Raw genomic sequence first — 17455 nt, forward strand, 5'->3', positions numbered from 1 at the left:
TGCGTTAGATTTTAAACATACATTAAGTCAAAATTAATATTGGCGATGTTTCATCAAATTTCCTCATAAAGAAACGTTGAAAAGCACAGCTATAAAACACTGAGACCTCGCCGTGTTTTATGGAGGAACCGTCGGTATCAAAGGTTACCTATTCGGAATTTACTGTAAAGCTACGAATGCCCATGTGTACTAAAACCAGACATGGTCTAGGGTTTTGGAATTTTTAATTTTAGGCTTTTAGGGTTTGGTTGTTGAAGGTTTAATAGCTATAGCTTTGTAGAGTGTAAACGCGTAAATAGTGGCATTGATGTGATATATTATGTCAAAAGCATAGTAAATTATAGTTTATTCAATTAAATTCATTCTAGTTCCAATGGAGTTGGTGAGTTATGACATGTTTTTCTTTCTTTCCTTCTTTTTTTTTTTCAAAGAAAATTATGTTACAATCGATTGAAATTATAACTAGATAATGCAGTAGTTTATATAGTTTTAGAGTAGTTCAAAGTATTCTAAGCATGAATTTAATCCCGTGATTATCTAAGTTGTGTTTGCTTTTTAAAATTTGGTAATAGGTGTAAATACACTTCTAATTTAGTAACCATTAATCATAGCTTTATAAAAAGACCCACACAAGATATCATATTAATATTCGATTTAAATTTATCATACATAGTCTAAATTAGACGTCTGAACAAATCTTGATCTAAAAAAAAAGCTAGTCAATATGAACAATATCGACTTCACGAACTCACAGTAATCACGCAATGGGTGGAATTATTGGATGGCTGAAGAGTGAAAGGAAGCAGTGATATATTGGAATTATAAGGAGGCAACTAGCGGATTTTATGCAGGTAGTCAAAAAGGCGATACATGTTGTGATGTGAGATGACAAGCTATTAATTAGATCTTCTTATAATATTTCGTATGAAGTGACTCACTGTCAGTTCTTTCAACCCATTTATGAACCTAGAGTCAAATTCCTTCTCTCTATTTGATTTATGTCTGTACTCGTAGTTAACCAATTGTATTCTTAAAGAAAAAAATAATTGTACTCTCTGTGCAAAATCCAAAGAAAACATTTTTCTTACTGTTTCAGCAAAAAAATTCCACTATGCAAAATATACTACTCATTAATGAATATATCCGGCTGTTTTCGTTTTTTTGAAAGGAGAATGTATAATGTATGCACAACTTGAATCTCCATTTAACAATAATATTCTTAGCTACTTTCAATCTTCGATCATATGTTCATGCTACATTGACATATATTTGGAGATTAATTATGAATCATCTAAAGAAAATAGTTGAATTTTTTTTCAATATATACATTTGAATCATATGGAACAAGTAAAAAATTAATAGCAAGAAGTATAGACTGATCAAAACAAAATAAGAGAGCATTTTCATACTTCTTTCATTCTACTCATATTTTAAAATGTGACCAAGAGGCATTTGATTTTGCCTGCTTTTCATTAGAGGGATGGCATAAAAGGAAACTAAAAAAAGAAAAAAAAAAAGAAAAAAGAAATACAATTTCTCTAAGAGCTAGCTTGCTGTAGAGTCCATTGGAGCTTTATAGTGGTTCTACTTCATCTTTGATGGATCACCAAGCCTGAGTTCAAGATCCAAATTCTCCTTTTGGAGACTGAATTTATCGCTAGACATGAAGAAAGGCTGAGTTGATTTTGAAACAGCAGCACTTGTCTTTGCTCTTTTGCAGCTAATTGTCTTATCACACCAAATATCTGGTTTCAATCCCACAGACAAGTTGGTTTCAACAAAATCATCTTCGTGATTTATGGTGACAAAAGAAGAAGAATTTTCTTTAGCAGTGGTGAGTAAAGCTGCCGTAACCCGAGTATTTAAAAGAGTAGGTGATGATGCAACAACAACAACATTATTGCTAGGACTAGAATGATCAGATGGGCATTTATGGTGTGTTGATTTATTGAGAGAATTTTTAAGCCTAGCTCTATCCCTTCGATGGACATTCATATGCCCACCCAGGGCTTGAGCAGACTTAAATTCTCTTCTGCAAAAGCTACAAGAATAAGATCTCGGTGGCCATATGCATCCACCAAGTGACCGTGCTGCTGCATCTTCTGCAAAAGCTTTTTCTTCCCATGATGATGATGATGATGAGTCGCTAAAAGAGTACTTCAAAATCTGATCTCTTTGCCTCTTCATCCACATCCAATACTGAGCTTGTGCCTCCATTGTGCTAGCTATATCTTTAATTTAGCAAGAATAAAGAGAAATGTAAGACAGTTTATTAATATAGAGAGACGAGTAATGCTGAAGCAGCTCTGTATAAATTCTTATTGAATGCATGAAAGCTACTTGAGAATCTAAGAGGAAGGGAAAGAGTTCAGATGGATAAGTCTCCTCACTAGCTTTTTTTGGTGTGATGATCAATTTGCTCTCTCTCCTTTGGCTCTTTCAATGTTTTGTAGCTGGGGTTTGACGGATATAGACAGTCAATGTTATCGGTACTATTTTGGCAATTTCTGAAGAGAGGCCCCATTGAAGCAATTATCATACACATCTATATGATATACACATAAAATTATTGCGGGAAAATATATGCATCTCTTATAATACATATTTGAAATGAGACCACTTTCTATTAGAATTAGACTGAGATCCCGTCTCAAATTTGTACATTAAAATGTGTAAATATTCACATTGTAATTAAGAATATGATTTGATTTTGATAAGACCCTTTTAAAATTAGTCAATTCTCATACATATGATATCCTCTAAGAGTGTTAATAATGGATATCAGGATATACAAAAATTTGAGTTAGATCATATTGTTGCAGAAAATAATATTCTCATCTCAAATTCCCATTTTGAAACACATATTTTTTATTGGAGGCTCTACTTAATATTCAGATACATGAAGGAATCCATTGATATTGATCAATATATAAGGACTATAATATACATATATAATTTTCAATACATTAACAAATTAAACAATATTGTTTCTAATATATTTAAATATGTGTCTTTTAAAAAATTTAGTGTCATTCTTAATTTGTTAAAAATGAGTGTGTAGTCATAAGAGAAAAACTATATATATTTTGATTAAAAGGCTATAATTTAATTATATGATTAAACTAATGATGAAAACATATTCATCTTCTTCTGGCTCTAGCTTTGAAAGACATGGCGTAAGATGTGGAAAAGTGGAGAACCATACGAAGACTATTATTGGAAAAGACAAGCAGCTGGTGAAGATTGATAAAACGAATTGTTTTATTAAATAAAGGATATAATAATTGCTGCCAAATGCTAATTGTCTTTTCTTCAATCTTCTATCTCATTCAAAAAACGTAATGCTTTATCAATTGTTAACTTAATCTTGTCAATATCCTTTTTGATAGTCATCATACATGTTTATTATAACCATTCAAAAGAAAAAATTAAAAAACATTTTTATGATAAAAAATTGACCTTTGATTTGATCACTTCAAATTAAAGTATTATATTTTCATTTTGTGTGTTTAGTGAATGTGTTCAGAATCTTTAGGTTTTTCCTTCTGTATCACGATAAGTCAAATGAAGCATTAATATTTATTAATATATTGCCAAATGGTTAATCTCTCTCTCCTCTCATTCATTCCCATGTTAATTTTTAGGGTTATATATATATAATTTTATTTTTTTAGTGGGAACGTCCTTATTTTTTTTCATGTGAACACATTTTTAAATTGTACAGTTTAATAGAATTAAATTTTAATATTATTAAATCGTATAATTTTATAGTGTGTTAAAAAATAATTTTATTAGACCACTCAACAATATATTCGTATTAAAAAAATTGCAGCTTTAGGCATAAATCAAAGATATTCGTAGGAGTTGCAGGTGCTCATTTTGCAATAAACCGTCCCGACATCGGTTTGGTCTGGAGTTTTTAATTGATCAGAATCAGTTCAGTTTTGTTAAAAACGAAAACAAACACAGGAAACTGATGAAGACCAAGCCCGAACTACTGCATTAATTTAATTTATACAAAGCCCATGCAAGCTATTTATGATGTGAAATGAAATTTATGATATGATATGATACGAAATAGCTATATATGGCTATTTATGATATGAAATGAAAATCCATTATAAATATACAGGAAAATTAATAACTAAGAACTCGTATCCTATATTATATATTCGGATCCAGTTATGTTACAACTGTGATACCATACTATACAACGCTTTTTGTTTCTATTCTGAAATATCCTTCGACGTAAAGAATCTAACGGTTGAAATTAGTTCTTGGATAATTTAGGTATCCAGCTATGTTGTCATTATATATTCAGTAAACTTCATTACATTATGATTTAATTAGCTAAAATATTTTTTTCATGCAACATGTTTGAATGGCCAGATAATTTTCAACACGCTTCTCGTTCAAACTTGAAGTATCCATTATGAAAAATACAAATAGAATTTATTGTTTCTTTCGAGTAATTAAGTGCAGTTTCCAGTTACTGTGTAACTTTACGCTCATAATCAATTCATTTTTTACTGCATTGATTCCCTCCCCCCCCCCCCCCCCCCCCCCTCCCCCCGCGGTAAAATTATAGGAAATTTTCTTATACAGCCACTTTCAAAAATTCAATATCAAAACTAGCCATAGAATAAAAGTTCTTACAATAATAACCACACACACTTTTTATGGACTAAATTACCCCCCCCCCTCCCCCCCTCCCAACAAAGTTCCTCTCTTATTTCACCTCAACAATTAAACATAAATTCTAGAAAACTACTCTTATTTCACTTCTCAAACTCCCTCTTACAAGTAAACACAAAACTACTCCGATTTCATATGCATCAAACAACAATTTTTAATTAGCACTGAAGACAAAATCAATCAAGCCAAAAACAAAACAAAAAAAAGCTCATTAAGGTTAGTGTTTTTTGAAATTTAGATTGTAAGATTAATTAAGTTTTATCTATGGGTTTTGTAGAAATTTGAAGAAATAGATATCTTTATTAATTTTTATTAAAATGTGAGTAGATATTTGCTTGTGTGAATCCCAAAATTAGAAAAAAGTCTAATAAATTATGTATTTCTATGACTTGTAGAAGAAAATCTGATCGAGGGCGATGGTTGCCATCGCCCGCCCTTCTTGTGGGCTTAGTGCGGGCGAAGGCATGCATTGCCCGGTCAATGGAAACCTTTGCTCGCACTTCTCGTGGGCGATACCGGCCGGAAGTACGGGCGAAGGTTGATTGCGGGCGAAGGCATGCATCGCCCAGTCAATGGCACCCTTCGCCCCCACTTCTCGCGGGCGATACCAGCAAGAGGCGCGGGCGAAGGTGGCGATGGCTCCCATCTCCCGCAACATTTGCAAGCGATGGCTCCCAGTGCCCGGCCATGTTGTGGGCGATGGGTGCCTAAACCCAACATAAATAAAAAAAATTTAAAAAATTTAAAAAAAACTTATGAAATAAATGTAAACTTCATACTAGTAAGTAGCTTTGGTATTAAAGAGTGGATTACTAGGAACTAGTTTAGCAAATTTATTGAGATAAATGAAATTTTTTTCTTAGAGACATTTTAACGAACACATAATGTGCTTATATTTTACAAACATTAATTTTTAAAAATATTTGAATTGTTCATGCCAATACATATCATAATGTGTTTTTCTATCACTAATAATCCACCAATCAATTAAAACTTACTGTAAAAGTGTAAGGGAGGCATACCTTTAGGTCGAATCCTAATGCTGTTGACAATGTACAACCTTTTGCTGACGGAGGTTGTGCAAATAGGGGCTGTGATGGTGAGATTGTGATGATGAGGCTGTAGAAAGAAATTTCGAGATAACGAGCGATGATGGGCGATGCGTGAGTTAAGCGATTTTGACAATAGTCTTTGGAGAGAGGGTAATTTAGTTCATAAAATGCGTGTGGTTATTATTGTAAGAATTTTTATTCTATGACTAGTTTTAATATTGAGTTTTTGAAAGTGGCTATACAAGAAAATTTCCTTAAAATTATCGATAAGACATAAATCTAATGATTCCTTTTTGTAGGCAAACAAATGTCATATTCGATTCTTGATCACTTTCACCAATACTTCTATTGACTGTACATGTCATTGTAAGCACATGCAGCTTCTTCCATAACACTTCCAATCAAAGTAATTGTTTTTCAAATACGTATGCAATGGCAAGCATCTCTCTTTAAAATATATATCAAAGTCTACACCTATTCAACTATATGAAATATATTTCACTCTAAGAAGATGAATCCTCACAAAATTGGCAATATCATGAGCATCATTATAGTCGTCGTCGTTGTTCACTTGTTCTTATTATTATTATTTAAAGATAGTTAATTTATATTTACGTTGTTGAATAATTAATCAATTCCAACATTTGTAATATGAGCTTTTTTAATCGGAGGCAGGTGGGATGTGTAGAAATTTAGGGAGAAGAATTCTTTCGTTTCTTCATTTTTTTTTTTTTTAAATAAGCAAGTTAGATGCTTTATAAATTTCTAATTCCTTCTTTTGTTCCTAACATTAAACGGTCAACTTAAAAAACACGTTGATGAAGATTAAACGTTATATGTAATTGAACCTAGGAATTGATATTAGATTTAAAAAAATTATTAACAATATGACATGTGAAAAAATTAAATCTAATCATGAATTTGTATGCTAAAAGATCCTACTGTTAAAAAGTGAAAATTTAATCGATATTCATATTTTTATTTGAGTGATGATACAACCACAAATTCTTGTACAAACTTATCTTGTACAAACTGATATGACATTAATTCATTGGTTGAATGAAAATATAAAATAGTATAAATAAATCATGTGGGCCAAGAGATATTTAATTTAACCAATGAATTAATGTCACATCAGTTTGTACAAAATAAAATTGTACAAGAGTTTGTGGCTATATTATTACTCTTTTTATTTTATATATAATGAAATGGGATTCAATCAAGGAGATTTATGGGATCTACAGTCCGATCAAACTTTACTGGCTCAAGTAATAAATCAAGACGTTGTGATTTGTTTATATTTTGTATTAGGTCAAGATTTTGCATAATTCCAAAAGCTTAATAAATAAGAAAGAGAAGAGAAGACACATATAATACTTAAAATATGAAGATAATTGACTACTAAAGACTTTAATCATCTTTAAAAATACTGCTAAAATTGTCTTTATACTGTTTAGATTCTACCCTCAAATGCATTCAATAATCTCAACTTGTAGCAGAAGAAATGTGAAAAGGAACATCTAGACATTTACGACTTGATTGCAATGCAAACCAACAAATGTATAGATTTAAAAAAACAATTAAAAGTCTTATTCAGGTTTCTTGTGAACTGATAATGGAGGAGTTTACGGAATTAATTAAAGATTTTGCAGCCTGAGAGGTTGAGTCGACAAATGTGATGTTAGGTATGTGACATGACACTCAATGACTCGATGGATCATATTATATTATATACATAGATTTTTTAAACTTCTTGTTGTGTATTAAAATGAGAAAGGAATTTGGAATACATGGCTTGATAATACGTTGAAATCATGCACTTATTAAATTCGTATTGCTAGTTTTCTTTGACAAGTCCTCTAATTTTTGCATTTTTGCTACTCACCCTTTTTATAGTTTTGATAATATTCTGTTTACCATCTCTACATCATTAATTTGGTTATGATTTTGATTTTGATGATGAAGAACTTGGTTGTGGTTAAAGCCTAGCTTAATTTATTCTTTTTACTGATATATAAACATATGTGGAAGAGGGAAATAGCAGGAAAAGCATGCATGGGTGTATTAATAAAAGCGTATGATTGAAATTTATTGTCTTTACATTATTCTTTATTAATCGACGTTCATGATTTGAATTTTAAGCTCCAAAAATATCAAAAACAAAAGGAAAAACACTTGCATCATGAGTAGACAAATAGAAAGAGTTGAAATGATTTGGATTTTAGGCCCATTAATTCCTTATGATAACCCTTATCCTCGTTTGATATTTCTTTGCACCCCTTTAATATCCTTGCAATACCCCATTTCTTTGTAATCATACATAGTTCTATTATTACTTGAATTGCGTTAAAGGATAAATATCAATTTAATTAAACTAAAATGTATATACAAACCATGAACCCCTCATATATAATATAATTAACTTTGCTGATAAAATCAAAATAATTTTGAAACAATAAAGAAGCAAATTACCTAATAATAAATAATTTTATTACGAAAAAGGTATGTTTATAATTATTTAATTTATTATAACTAACAGTAAAATTTAACTAGAACTCCATTGTAATCTTATATCCTTTTTATAATTTCATAAAAAAATAGATATAAAAAATAAAAATTGAGTTTCTTAAAAATTTTAAAGGGTGTTTGAAGGGCCACTCCTATTTTTTTCCCTTTTGGGCTTGGCCCATTTATTTAACTCTGTGTCTTTCCGGTTCAAGCCCAGCCCCAACTTCTTTAGAAACAGAAAAAAGGCACGACTTGGTCACACACACACACACAAACTGTGACACGTCCAAGTCAATGCAAGAGTGCGACACCCCACGTGATATTGTCCCATATTCCGTAAAAGGACATGTTAAATAATGAATGACCCACGCCACTAAATTGCGTTCCATTTTCCACTATTTATTTATGGTCCACTCATTTTGAATATTGCTTTTTTTTTTCCCGTTTTAATCACATTCGATTTTGTGCAATGAAAAATTTGAGAGGTAGGGATGACAATTGAGCAGATATGAATTGGATATATATTATTTTATATTTAGATCCGTAATAAAAATTAAGATTCGTATCTGCTTCAGATCCGTCATGAATCTATATTTTTCGCTTTATATCTAGATCCGAAACAAAAAATAAAGATTTATATCTATTTCAAATCTAAAAAGAAAAATTCAAATTCAAATATGCTCTAAATCCATCATGAATTCTAAATCTCAATAATAAGCGATCAATCTTTTTTTAGAAAGAAAATTTAAGACTAAAATGCATTGGTAATAATTAAATTATATATTTTGTATAAAAAAATCTAATAAGTATTGTAGCTTCTACTTTTACACCAAAATATACAAATAAGAAAGATAATAAAATATCGATCAAAAGTAATTGTAGAAATAAAATCATTAAAAGATTCTAATGTCTCATTTACCATCTTGATATCCACTGCACACCATTATCATTCTAATATCATTAAATAATAACATATAAGTTAAAAATGATTTATTATATTTCGTGCGTTATTATTTTTATTATGATCATATATTAACTAAATATATGATTAACATAATTATTTTATAGTTGATAGCCACCATTGATTAGTGATTATACAAAATAAATAAGATTATGAGAAAATGATAGAAAAATAAACTCAAGCATATGGATTTTCCTAACAATTAAAGAACTTATTCAAGCATTTAAATAAAGTGGAGAAGCGAGAGTAGACTAAAGAGGAAAAAAGAGACTAAATTGTAAAGTGAAAAACTTAAAAAAAAATGAGGGCAGGCTATCCTAATTTTATTTTATACTTAATAAATTTTTGTCTTATTATCAATTAAGTACCTTTAAGTTTTAAGATTCTTAAATACAATGAATAAATTTTATCATCATTTATAATTACATAATTGTTAAGAATTTTTTAAAATAAATTTACATTAAATGGTGAGTGGATATGGATTTGGATCTAGATATTAAGATAAAACTAAATTTGCTCCAAATCTACCTTAGGTCCACGTATCAATATCTAAATTTGATCCAAATTCATTTTAATCCGACCCAAATCCAATTCAATTGAATTTGAATCACATGGATCTTGGATCAGATCCGATCGATTGACATCCTTATAATGAGACGCGTTAAGATAATTTAATAGGGAAATAAATATTCGTTTATGAGGAACATAAGTAGCAATATATCGTAATCGTAGTCATAATAATTAAAGAAAAAATAATTTTTTTTTTGGGAGGGAAAATATCTAATGGAAGCATTACCTAAGTGAAATGTCCATCAAGGTCAAGGTGGCGAAATTTCATTGGTCAAGGGGTTTCCTCTTTCATTTAAATATTTATCGTACTATAAAATTACAGTAATGATTATCACTCGCTCTTTAGCCTCATGTGGCCACCCGTTAAACTAGGACCATAATTAACAAAAGGGCAACGGTATCTTCTTCGAAAGCAAATGTGCTGCCAGGGGATTTCTCTCTCATTTTACCCTGGTTTAAAAAAAGTTTCTTCTTTTGTTAAAACTTCCCAAAAAATAATAATAATAATAATAACAAAAATTTTTCCTTATTGTATTCACTGTTTCATATTCGGTTTCAACTCTTCTGAGCTCCATTGAAAAGCCTCTCTGTGTGTTCAGCCATTAGAATCTCTTCTTCGTGGGGTTTTGCATATTTTCTGGGTTGATGGTTGATGATGAAGAAGAAGAAGGATTTCGGAGAATCCAGATGTGTAAAGGCAAACGCCTTGAACTATCTGGGGTAAGCTCATAAAATTCGAATTATTCAAGGATACATAGTTTTCCTGTTTTGGTTTTGGTGAAGATGAGTCAAGCTCGAGTTCAGGACCCGAGTCATAACCCGTTAAAATCTTCTTTCCCGAGCAAACCCCGCCGTTTCTTCTTTCTTCTTGCGAGAATTCCTGTCATCGTTTGCTTGATCGCCTCCATTTGTTTCGTTCTTTACTCGGCCTTCTCGAATCACTCTCGGGGCAACCATATTTTCTTACCCCGGCTCAAATCCGAGTCCACACCCGACCGGGAACCCACCAACATCTCCCACATTCTATTCTCCATCAGTGGCTCCGCGGCCACGTGGCACGACCGGACTCGTTACATCAACCTCTGGTGGAAACCCAACAGGACGCGTGGCTTTGTCTGGCTGGACGAGGAACCCAGAGAAAAAAACAGGGCGAGTAGTACTATCGCTAATACGATACCGTATAGGGTGTCAGATCCGGGTTGGACCCGGTTCAGGTACTCGAGTTCGAGATCGGCGGTTCGGATTGCGCGGATTATTTGGGACAGCTTTAAACTGAACTTGCCAAATGTGAGATGGTTTGTTATGGGAGATGACGATACGGTGTTCTTCACTGACAACTTACTTTCGGTGTTAACGAGGTATGATCACAATCAGATGTGGTATATTGGTTGTAACAGCGAGAGCGTGGAACAAAATGTGATGCACGCGTACGACATGGCGTTTGGTGGCGGTGGATTCGCGGTCAGCTATCCTTTGGCCGAGAAGTTGGTCAACGCATTGGACGGTTGCCTTGAGCGGTACTATTATTTCTACGGCTCTGATCAGAGGATCTGGGCTTGCATCAGCGAAATTGGCGTGTCCTTGACCCCAGAACGAGGGTTCCACCAGGTACTTACCTTTGTTTCCAATTTGATCTCTTTCTGTTCTGCCACGTTGCATGTTATTTAAACTTAGATCTGGTGGCGTTCTGTATACGAGCCACGTGTTTATTTGTTCGTTTATTTTTGAATCTGTGGATCACCGTCGTTGACTTAGGTCAATTTTTTTCTTTTTTGGCCCTTTCTCGTTTTGGTTCGTATATATCGATTTGGACACGAAAGCCATGTGGCATGAGTTCGAGAAGTGAATTTGAAATTTAGATTAAAATGACGGAGCACTTCCAGATAATTAGGGTTTCTGACGCCGGCTTCGGATTAGAAAGCGAACCTGCTCAACAAACACCGCTTGAAATTTACGAAGCATCTGCGATCTGTCCTAAGAAACCCACAACGTGTACACGACAAAATTTTATCATTTGGCATCGTGAACTTCCAAGCAAGGACCACCAACAAAGCGGCGGCTAGCTAGCTAACCGTAGGACTTAAATACATTGTTATGGTATTGGTATACACGTATCATCAAGGCATCTAGTTTTGTCCCCGTCAATAGTTCAAAACTATTTCTTAATCAGGATTCGATTAGTTTAGTTGCCTTCCCTAACTACTTCCCTAGAAGTTATTCTTGGACGGGAAAATGACATTCAAGACCCCGAAGTTGGTTCTAATGTACAAGTAAACTCCTACTTCTTAAGAAATGAATACACAACATCGACCTAAAAGAGGGTGTTTGTGTTTATTTTTGAACCATTGAAAGTCTATACGTAGATTAGGGCAAATCCTTAAGGTTTAAGTGTGAGTTTGCCTTTGGTTTCATTCGATATATTATACGTACTCTTGCCGCCCCACCGCATTGAGATAAAAGAGTTTCATACATTCATTCTGGTGACAAGTGACAAGTAATCTTACCTTAGTAACCTTAAGCACTAAGCACTTTCCCAGAAGTCCTTTTTGAATAAGAATTATTTGTGGCCACGCGCCAATGCTTCTCGTGGCTTGAGATAAAGTTTCACAAGAAAAGAAAACAAAAGTCTAATAGCTGCCTGCTCAATGCAATAGACATATTCACTTTTTCCGTCCGCTTTTGCCCGTCTTTTTCGTTACTTTGTACTGCAAGCCTGCAACGTTGCGGAGTCTTTGCATGGAAAAACGACACGTACCTCAGAAACGTGCAGCACAGGCCAAAACCTTTACGTGGTCCTTTGTTGGGTTGGTTGGGAATTGATATTGAATATTTTATTTCTGAAATTAGATATTGAAGAACATGTTAGGTGAAGGAAATTAGAAGAAATTAATTGCATGTTTTGCTTAGCATAAAAGCAAGTACTTTAGTGACAATGTTTTTATTTGATATATAAGTTTTAACCTTTTTTTTTTTTTGGTTATAATGCAGAAATGCACTTCTTTATTTGAGAAAGACCTCTGGCCAAAAATATTATTTATGATTCTTGTGAATGTAGTTTAGCCACGAAACTAGATAAGTAAATATTCCATTGATTTCCTTCAATCCACTTTTTAAAAATAGACAATTAAACTTAAATCTTCATTGTTGAAAAATTAATATTTATACTCATTTTCCGTTATTAAGTTTCATCTATTTGGATGAAGATAAGGGCATTATAATCAACTTCAGTGGACATTATAATATATTCATCTTATTAGGTATTATATAGTTAATTGATGCTCTTATATTCTTCCAAATAGATGATATTTACTAACGAAATGAGATCTAAATGTTAATTTCTGACAGTGGGGTTTAGCTATTTGTTGAAGTAAATCTTAGATGTATGTGTTTTATTCCATTGAGTGATAAATAATATATTTAGATGTTTGAGATTGGTTTGTAGAAAATTATATGCGTGGATCGATGGTCAATCGTGAAAATTGAAAAGGGAATTTCTTGCAATCGTAAAATTATATGCATGATGGCATAGTCATTTGAGAATGCAAAGTTAGCCTTAATGGTTAATATAATATGAAGCCTTTTGTTCCTAGGATTTTGTAAATTATAATGTGTCATATGTTGACAACTTTTGTAGTGCCCGAAATTTCTTTATGAATTATTGACATCTTTGTGTTGTTTATAAGATTTTATGTTCATTCTTTATGGTGGTTGAACTTGTATTGATAAGACTAAATAAGTTTCATGGTCTTAATTTCTTTTTGCAGTTGGACATTAGAGGGGATCCTTATGGTCTTTTAGGAGCCCATCCTATCGCGCCACTTGTAACACTCCACCACATTGATTATTTGAACTCCTTGTTTCCCAACCGGACCCAATTAGACTCATTAGAGACCCTTATTCATGCATACCGGATCGACCCAAACCGGATCCTACAACAAAGTTTATGCTACGACACCAAGCGAGAATGGTCCATTTCCATCTCATGGGGCTACACCATTCAAATATACCCGTTGTTTCTATCCGCGAACAACTTGGCCATGCCGTTGCAAACGTTCAAGACCTGGCGCAGCTGGAGAGACGGTCCTTTTATATTCAACACCCGATCTGTTAGTCCTGACCCGTGTGATCACCCGGTCGTTTATTTCCTTGACAGCGTGGAAAATGTGGGTCTGACTGGAACCCGGACCACTTACACCAAGTACGGGCCCTTGCTTGGCAAGAGCTGTGATAAACCAGGCTTTGTTAAGGCCATGGAAGTGAAGACCATTATTGTGTCTTCCTTGAAATTGGACCCCAAATATTGGCAAAAGGTGGGTGCAATAATTCGACCCCTTTTTTGTTATAAGAGCAAATATCTTGTCAAGTAGAACTAACTTTGGGGTTAATTTTTCTGTATATAATTGTGTGAGCAGGCAACACAGAGACAATGCTGTGAAATTATGGACGGTGGAAGCATAACCGATGGCACAATGAGGATTAGGGTTAGAAAATGCAGACCCAAGGAAACTATGGCTGTTTAGAAGTCGATTTTACTTACTAGGTTAATCCTTTGAAATTTTCCACTAATGCAATTATTCATTGTATATCAACCAAGTTTTAGGAAATTGAGAATTATTTTTCTTATGTAATACATGTTTACCGCTTACTACATCATGCAAATTACAAATAAGCTTCTTTAAATTGTGTAGAAATTGAATAATGACTCAATGCCACTATTTATGGGTAAATTCATGTCTTACATTAGATGCAGCACAAGAACTGTGTCACTCAACTCAAATGAAAATTGATGCTGTTGATGTAGCAAAAGTAAGGATGTTGCTCTCCTCTTTGCCAGATGGGGAAGTACCAAGGAAATCAAATTCTAGTTGCAGAGCAATGTGTCCCGGGTTGCATTTCCGGTTGTCGGATTTACCCTAATGAGAGAACATTGCGTCGATTACAGATGAATGATGTATCAAAAGCAACTTATATAATAAAAATTTGTCTTACCCATCTGCAACTTTGCACAGATATCCCCGTTGATCATCTCTCAAAGGCACGTCGGTGAAGTCTGACAATATTAGGGCAATCAGCCAGTAGCTTTCAGTAGCATATGAAATCTCAAATACAATTATCAAAATCAAGAAAGAGAGCTCTGCTATGGCCAATAAATTCAAGCTACTAAAGGGATTAAAATGAGTCATCCTTTAAAATATTACTGAAAAAGAATACTTAGGACCTCTGAGAACCCATAAGATGTATGTAATGAGTGGTTGCAGGATCATGCATTTTATGAATATGAGAATGGAGTTGGCTTCTACCACTTCCAAAACATAATTTGGAATGAAGCATTTTGCAATCGTGAACCCTAAAACAAAGGCTTTAGTAACCAAAAGAAATCGTTACAAAATGGAGTTTCTACATACCAGCTCCGGTTATATTCGATCCCCTGAAAGAGGTGTTGCCAGTAGCAAGAGCACCTTCCAAGTTAGCATTACTCAAGTTTGCCTGTCCAAATTTGAAAGTACATACATACATTGCAACCTCAGAGTGGCCTCTAATATTATATATTGGCATAGTAAGAGTGAAACTCAACAAAGGATACAACAAGTTTAAACCTCAAAAAGCTAATACTAGATGGAACATACAAAATCTGTGGCCTGGTCTGTCTCATAAACAGTAACTGCAAACTATATTTAAGAGCATTTTGGTTTTAAAAATATTGGTGGTCACATACGAACATAAGCAATTGTTATTGATAACACATGCTCCTCCCTAATCTCATCATGAAAGTAAAGGAACCGCAGTCTACCACTAATGTAATCTGTAAGAAACGATTACCAGTCACCAAGAAATCTTTTCCCATGAAACTGACACACAAAGGGAAAAATGTAAATGTGTTTTTAAACATGAATTGGACATCAAACAAATAGGAAAAAAAATAAAAAAAGATCACCTTTGTCACATTTGCCAATGAGAAGTCTGCACTTCTGAGATCAGCATCTGAAAGATCAGCCCCTGATAAAGGAAAAAGCAATAAACAGTGGATATACGAGATATTCCCCCATTTGGCAGCTACAGGCAACTGAGTAATATATGCAACAACCCTCATGTGGAAAGCTCATTTGGAGTTGTGTGCTATAAGCCAGCTGCCTTTTTCATTTTCCCCCTATATAACATTGGTTTAATATCCAGAACGGAATGATTTTGAAAGTCGATTCATTAGTAAAAAGCCTTCTCCTACCTTTGAATTGGCAAAACAAGAACTTTATGTGAGAGTAGAAGCCCCAAAAGGAGAAATGAAAGTTGCTACGCCGTATTTAGTGACAATTACCACCATAGAAAGAGTGTAATAATAATTCGAATCTTTTGTACTGTTTAATTACTGAGGTCACTACGTGTGTTTTCCTACATTTCATTACTAGATCATTATGGAATTCAGAAACTTATGTGGGACAATAGCTCCTGAACAAGAGGACCAGAAGGCGTTTATTGGAACACAACTTGAACTTCAAGAGTCAACTAAAGAAGATTTCTTTCTTTAGACAGAGCATACAAGTAATCATCAATAAAACAAATAAAAAGTTAATGCACATATATACACCTGTTAAATCAGCATCAAAGAAGCTAGCACCCAGTAACTTGGCACCCTTAAAATTGGCTTGTCTCAATATAGACTGAAACAAACAAAACAAATTATTTTATCAATCATCATATTATGGCAAAATGCACATGCATTATAAACAAAATTTGATTAATTAAGACCGTTTTGAAGTCTTGCTTGATCAAAGTCTTGCCGCTAAAGTCCTTCCCTGTAAGATCTTGACCCCTTGTCACTTCAGATCCATATGGACCTCCCCCCTTCAAAATTAACAACATCACCATAAAAAAAATTAAATCAAAGAGTAGTAAAATTACAAAAACAAGAAGAATAGACACACACACACACGGGTTTAGAAGGGATTAGATTTTGGTTATATTGTACCTTAAATGCCAGAGCAGGATCAACGAAGAACAAAGAAGCAGAAACAAGAGCTAGAAAGCTGGTTTTAGTCACCGACTCACATAAAGAAAAGAGAAAATTCTCCTGAGACTTTATCTGACACTTCAGCAACTGCAGTCGAAACATAAGACCAAAAGTAAGAGCACTGCATTGGCTAAGCTAACAAGTGAGAATTAACAATGTGATCGTATCCGTGTATGCAACGAAAGATTACAATTAGTGGAAACCTGAGGCGAAGAGTGGCCTGGGAAGGAGACAAGTGGGTTTGTCAATGTGAAGAGGGGTTTGGTGGAAGAAATTGGAGGTATTTGCGTGAATTTGGAAGACATGGAGACGTTCAGAGGCGCCATTATTTTCGTGTAATGTGAATGGATAATGAAAGTGCGTAATGCGTAATCTGATTGTCGGAGCAACCAGCAAGCTGGGGTAGCGTTTGTGAGTTGCTCCTTACATTTGATATTGTGTGCTTTAGGAGTAGGGTTATGACACGTGGACGGTATTGATTTTATGGGCTGTTTTTGGGTTTTATGTTGGGTCGGGCATGAATGTATTGGGCTATCTAAAGAACCATAAACTTGTGACTAAAAAAATGATTTCATAAGTTCTTGAAATAAATATATTTTTAGTTGAGATGTGTCGTAAAATATAAGAATTATTTTACTACCCTCTTTTCCTTAAACCATATTG

The 17455-nt window shown here is 33.6% G+C and overlaps 3 protein-coding genes across 4 annotated transcripts; 1 reads left to right on the plus strand and 2 right to left on the minus strand.

Annotated features, from left to right (window-relative positions):
- Positions 1-1289: 1289 nt before the first annotated feature.
- On the minus strand, positions 1290-6452 carry LOC102619428 (probable transcriptional regulator RABBIT EARS). 2 transcript variants are annotated; one of them, XM_015532638.3, is made up of 2 exons: positions 5718-6452; positions 1290-2231 (listed from the first exon to the last, which is right to left on the minus strand). In XM_015532638.3, exon 2 carries the CDS (start codon positions 2215-2217, stop codon positions 1585-1587), a length of 633 nt encoding a protein of 210 aa, XP_015388124.1. In that variant the 5' UTR covers positions 2218-2231; positions 5718-6452; the 3' UTR covers positions 1290-1584. The 2 variants fall into 2 exon arrangements, 1 of the variants encoding a protein (XP_015388124.1); XR_008054000.1 differs by lacking the exon at positions 1290-2231 and adding an exon at positions 4976-5402.
- A 3723-nt stretch (positions 6453-10175) lies between these two features.
- Positions 10176-14431, plus strand: LOC102629034 (uncharacterized). The gene is made up of 3 exons (XM_006486341.4): positions 10176-11394; positions 13551-14096; positions 14199-14431. Exons 1-3 carry the CDS (start codon positions 10570-10572, stop codon positions 14304-14306), a joined length of 1479 nt encoding a protein of 492 aa, XP_006486404.1. The 5' UTR covers positions 10176-10569; the 3' UTR covers positions 14307-14431.
- A 46-nt stretch (positions 14432-14477) lies between these two features.
- LOC102629323 (thylakoid lumenal 15 kDa protein 1, chloroplastic) lies at positions 14478-17198 on the minus strand. Its single transcript, XM_006486342.4, has 8 exons — positions 16996-17198; positions 16751-16879; positions 16531-16626; positions 16370-16442; positions 15722-15783; positions 15192-15273; positions 14776-14836; positions 14478-14699 (listed from the first exon to the last, which is right to left on the minus strand). Exons 1-8 carry the CDS (start codon positions 17116-17118, stop codon positions 14648-14650), a joined length of 678 nt encoding a protein of 225 aa, XP_006486405.1. The 5' UTR covers positions 17119-17198; the 3' UTR covers positions 14478-14647.
- Between the last annotated feature and the right edge of the window lie 257 nt (positions 17199-17455).

This window comes from Citrus sinensis, chromosome 4, assembly GCF_022201045.2.
Source record: "Citrus sinensis cultivar Valencia sweet orange chromosome 4, DVS_A1.0, whole genome shotgun sequence".
NCBI lineage: Eukaryota > Viridiplantae > Streptophyta > Magnoliopsida > Sapindales > Rutaceae > Citrus > Citrus sinensis.

Bases quoted from the DNA above. Each gene is read 5' to 3' on its own strand.
- LOC102619428 (XM_015532638.3), bottom strand. From the start codon at position 2,217: ATGGAGGCACAAGCTCAGTATTGGATGTGGATGAAGAGGCAAAGAGAT.
- LOC102629034 (XM_006486341.4), top strand. From the start codon at position 10,570: ATGAGTCAAGCTCGAGTTCAGGACCCGAGTCATAACCCGTTAAAATCT. The intron at 11,395-13,550 runs GTACTTACCTTT...TTCTTTTTGCAG, and splicing joins CAGAACGAGGGTTCCACCAG to TTGGACATTAGAGGGGATCC. The intron at 14,097-14,198 runs GTGGGTGCAATA...TTGTGTGAGCAG, and splicing joins ACCCCAAATATTGGCAAAAG to GCAACACAGAGACAATGCTG.
- LOC102629323 (XM_006486342.4), bottom strand. From the start codon at position 17,118: ATGGCGCCTCTGAACGTCTCCATGTCTTCCAAATTCACGCAAATACCT. The intron at 16,443-16,530 runs GTCTTAATTAAT...TGTTTGTTTCAG, and splicing joins TCAAGCAAGACTTCAAAACG to TCTATATTGAGACAAGCCAA. The intron at 15,274-15,721 runs GTGATCTTTTTT...AAATTTGGACAG, and splicing joins CATTGGCAAATGTGACAAAG to GCAAACTTGAGTAATGCTAA.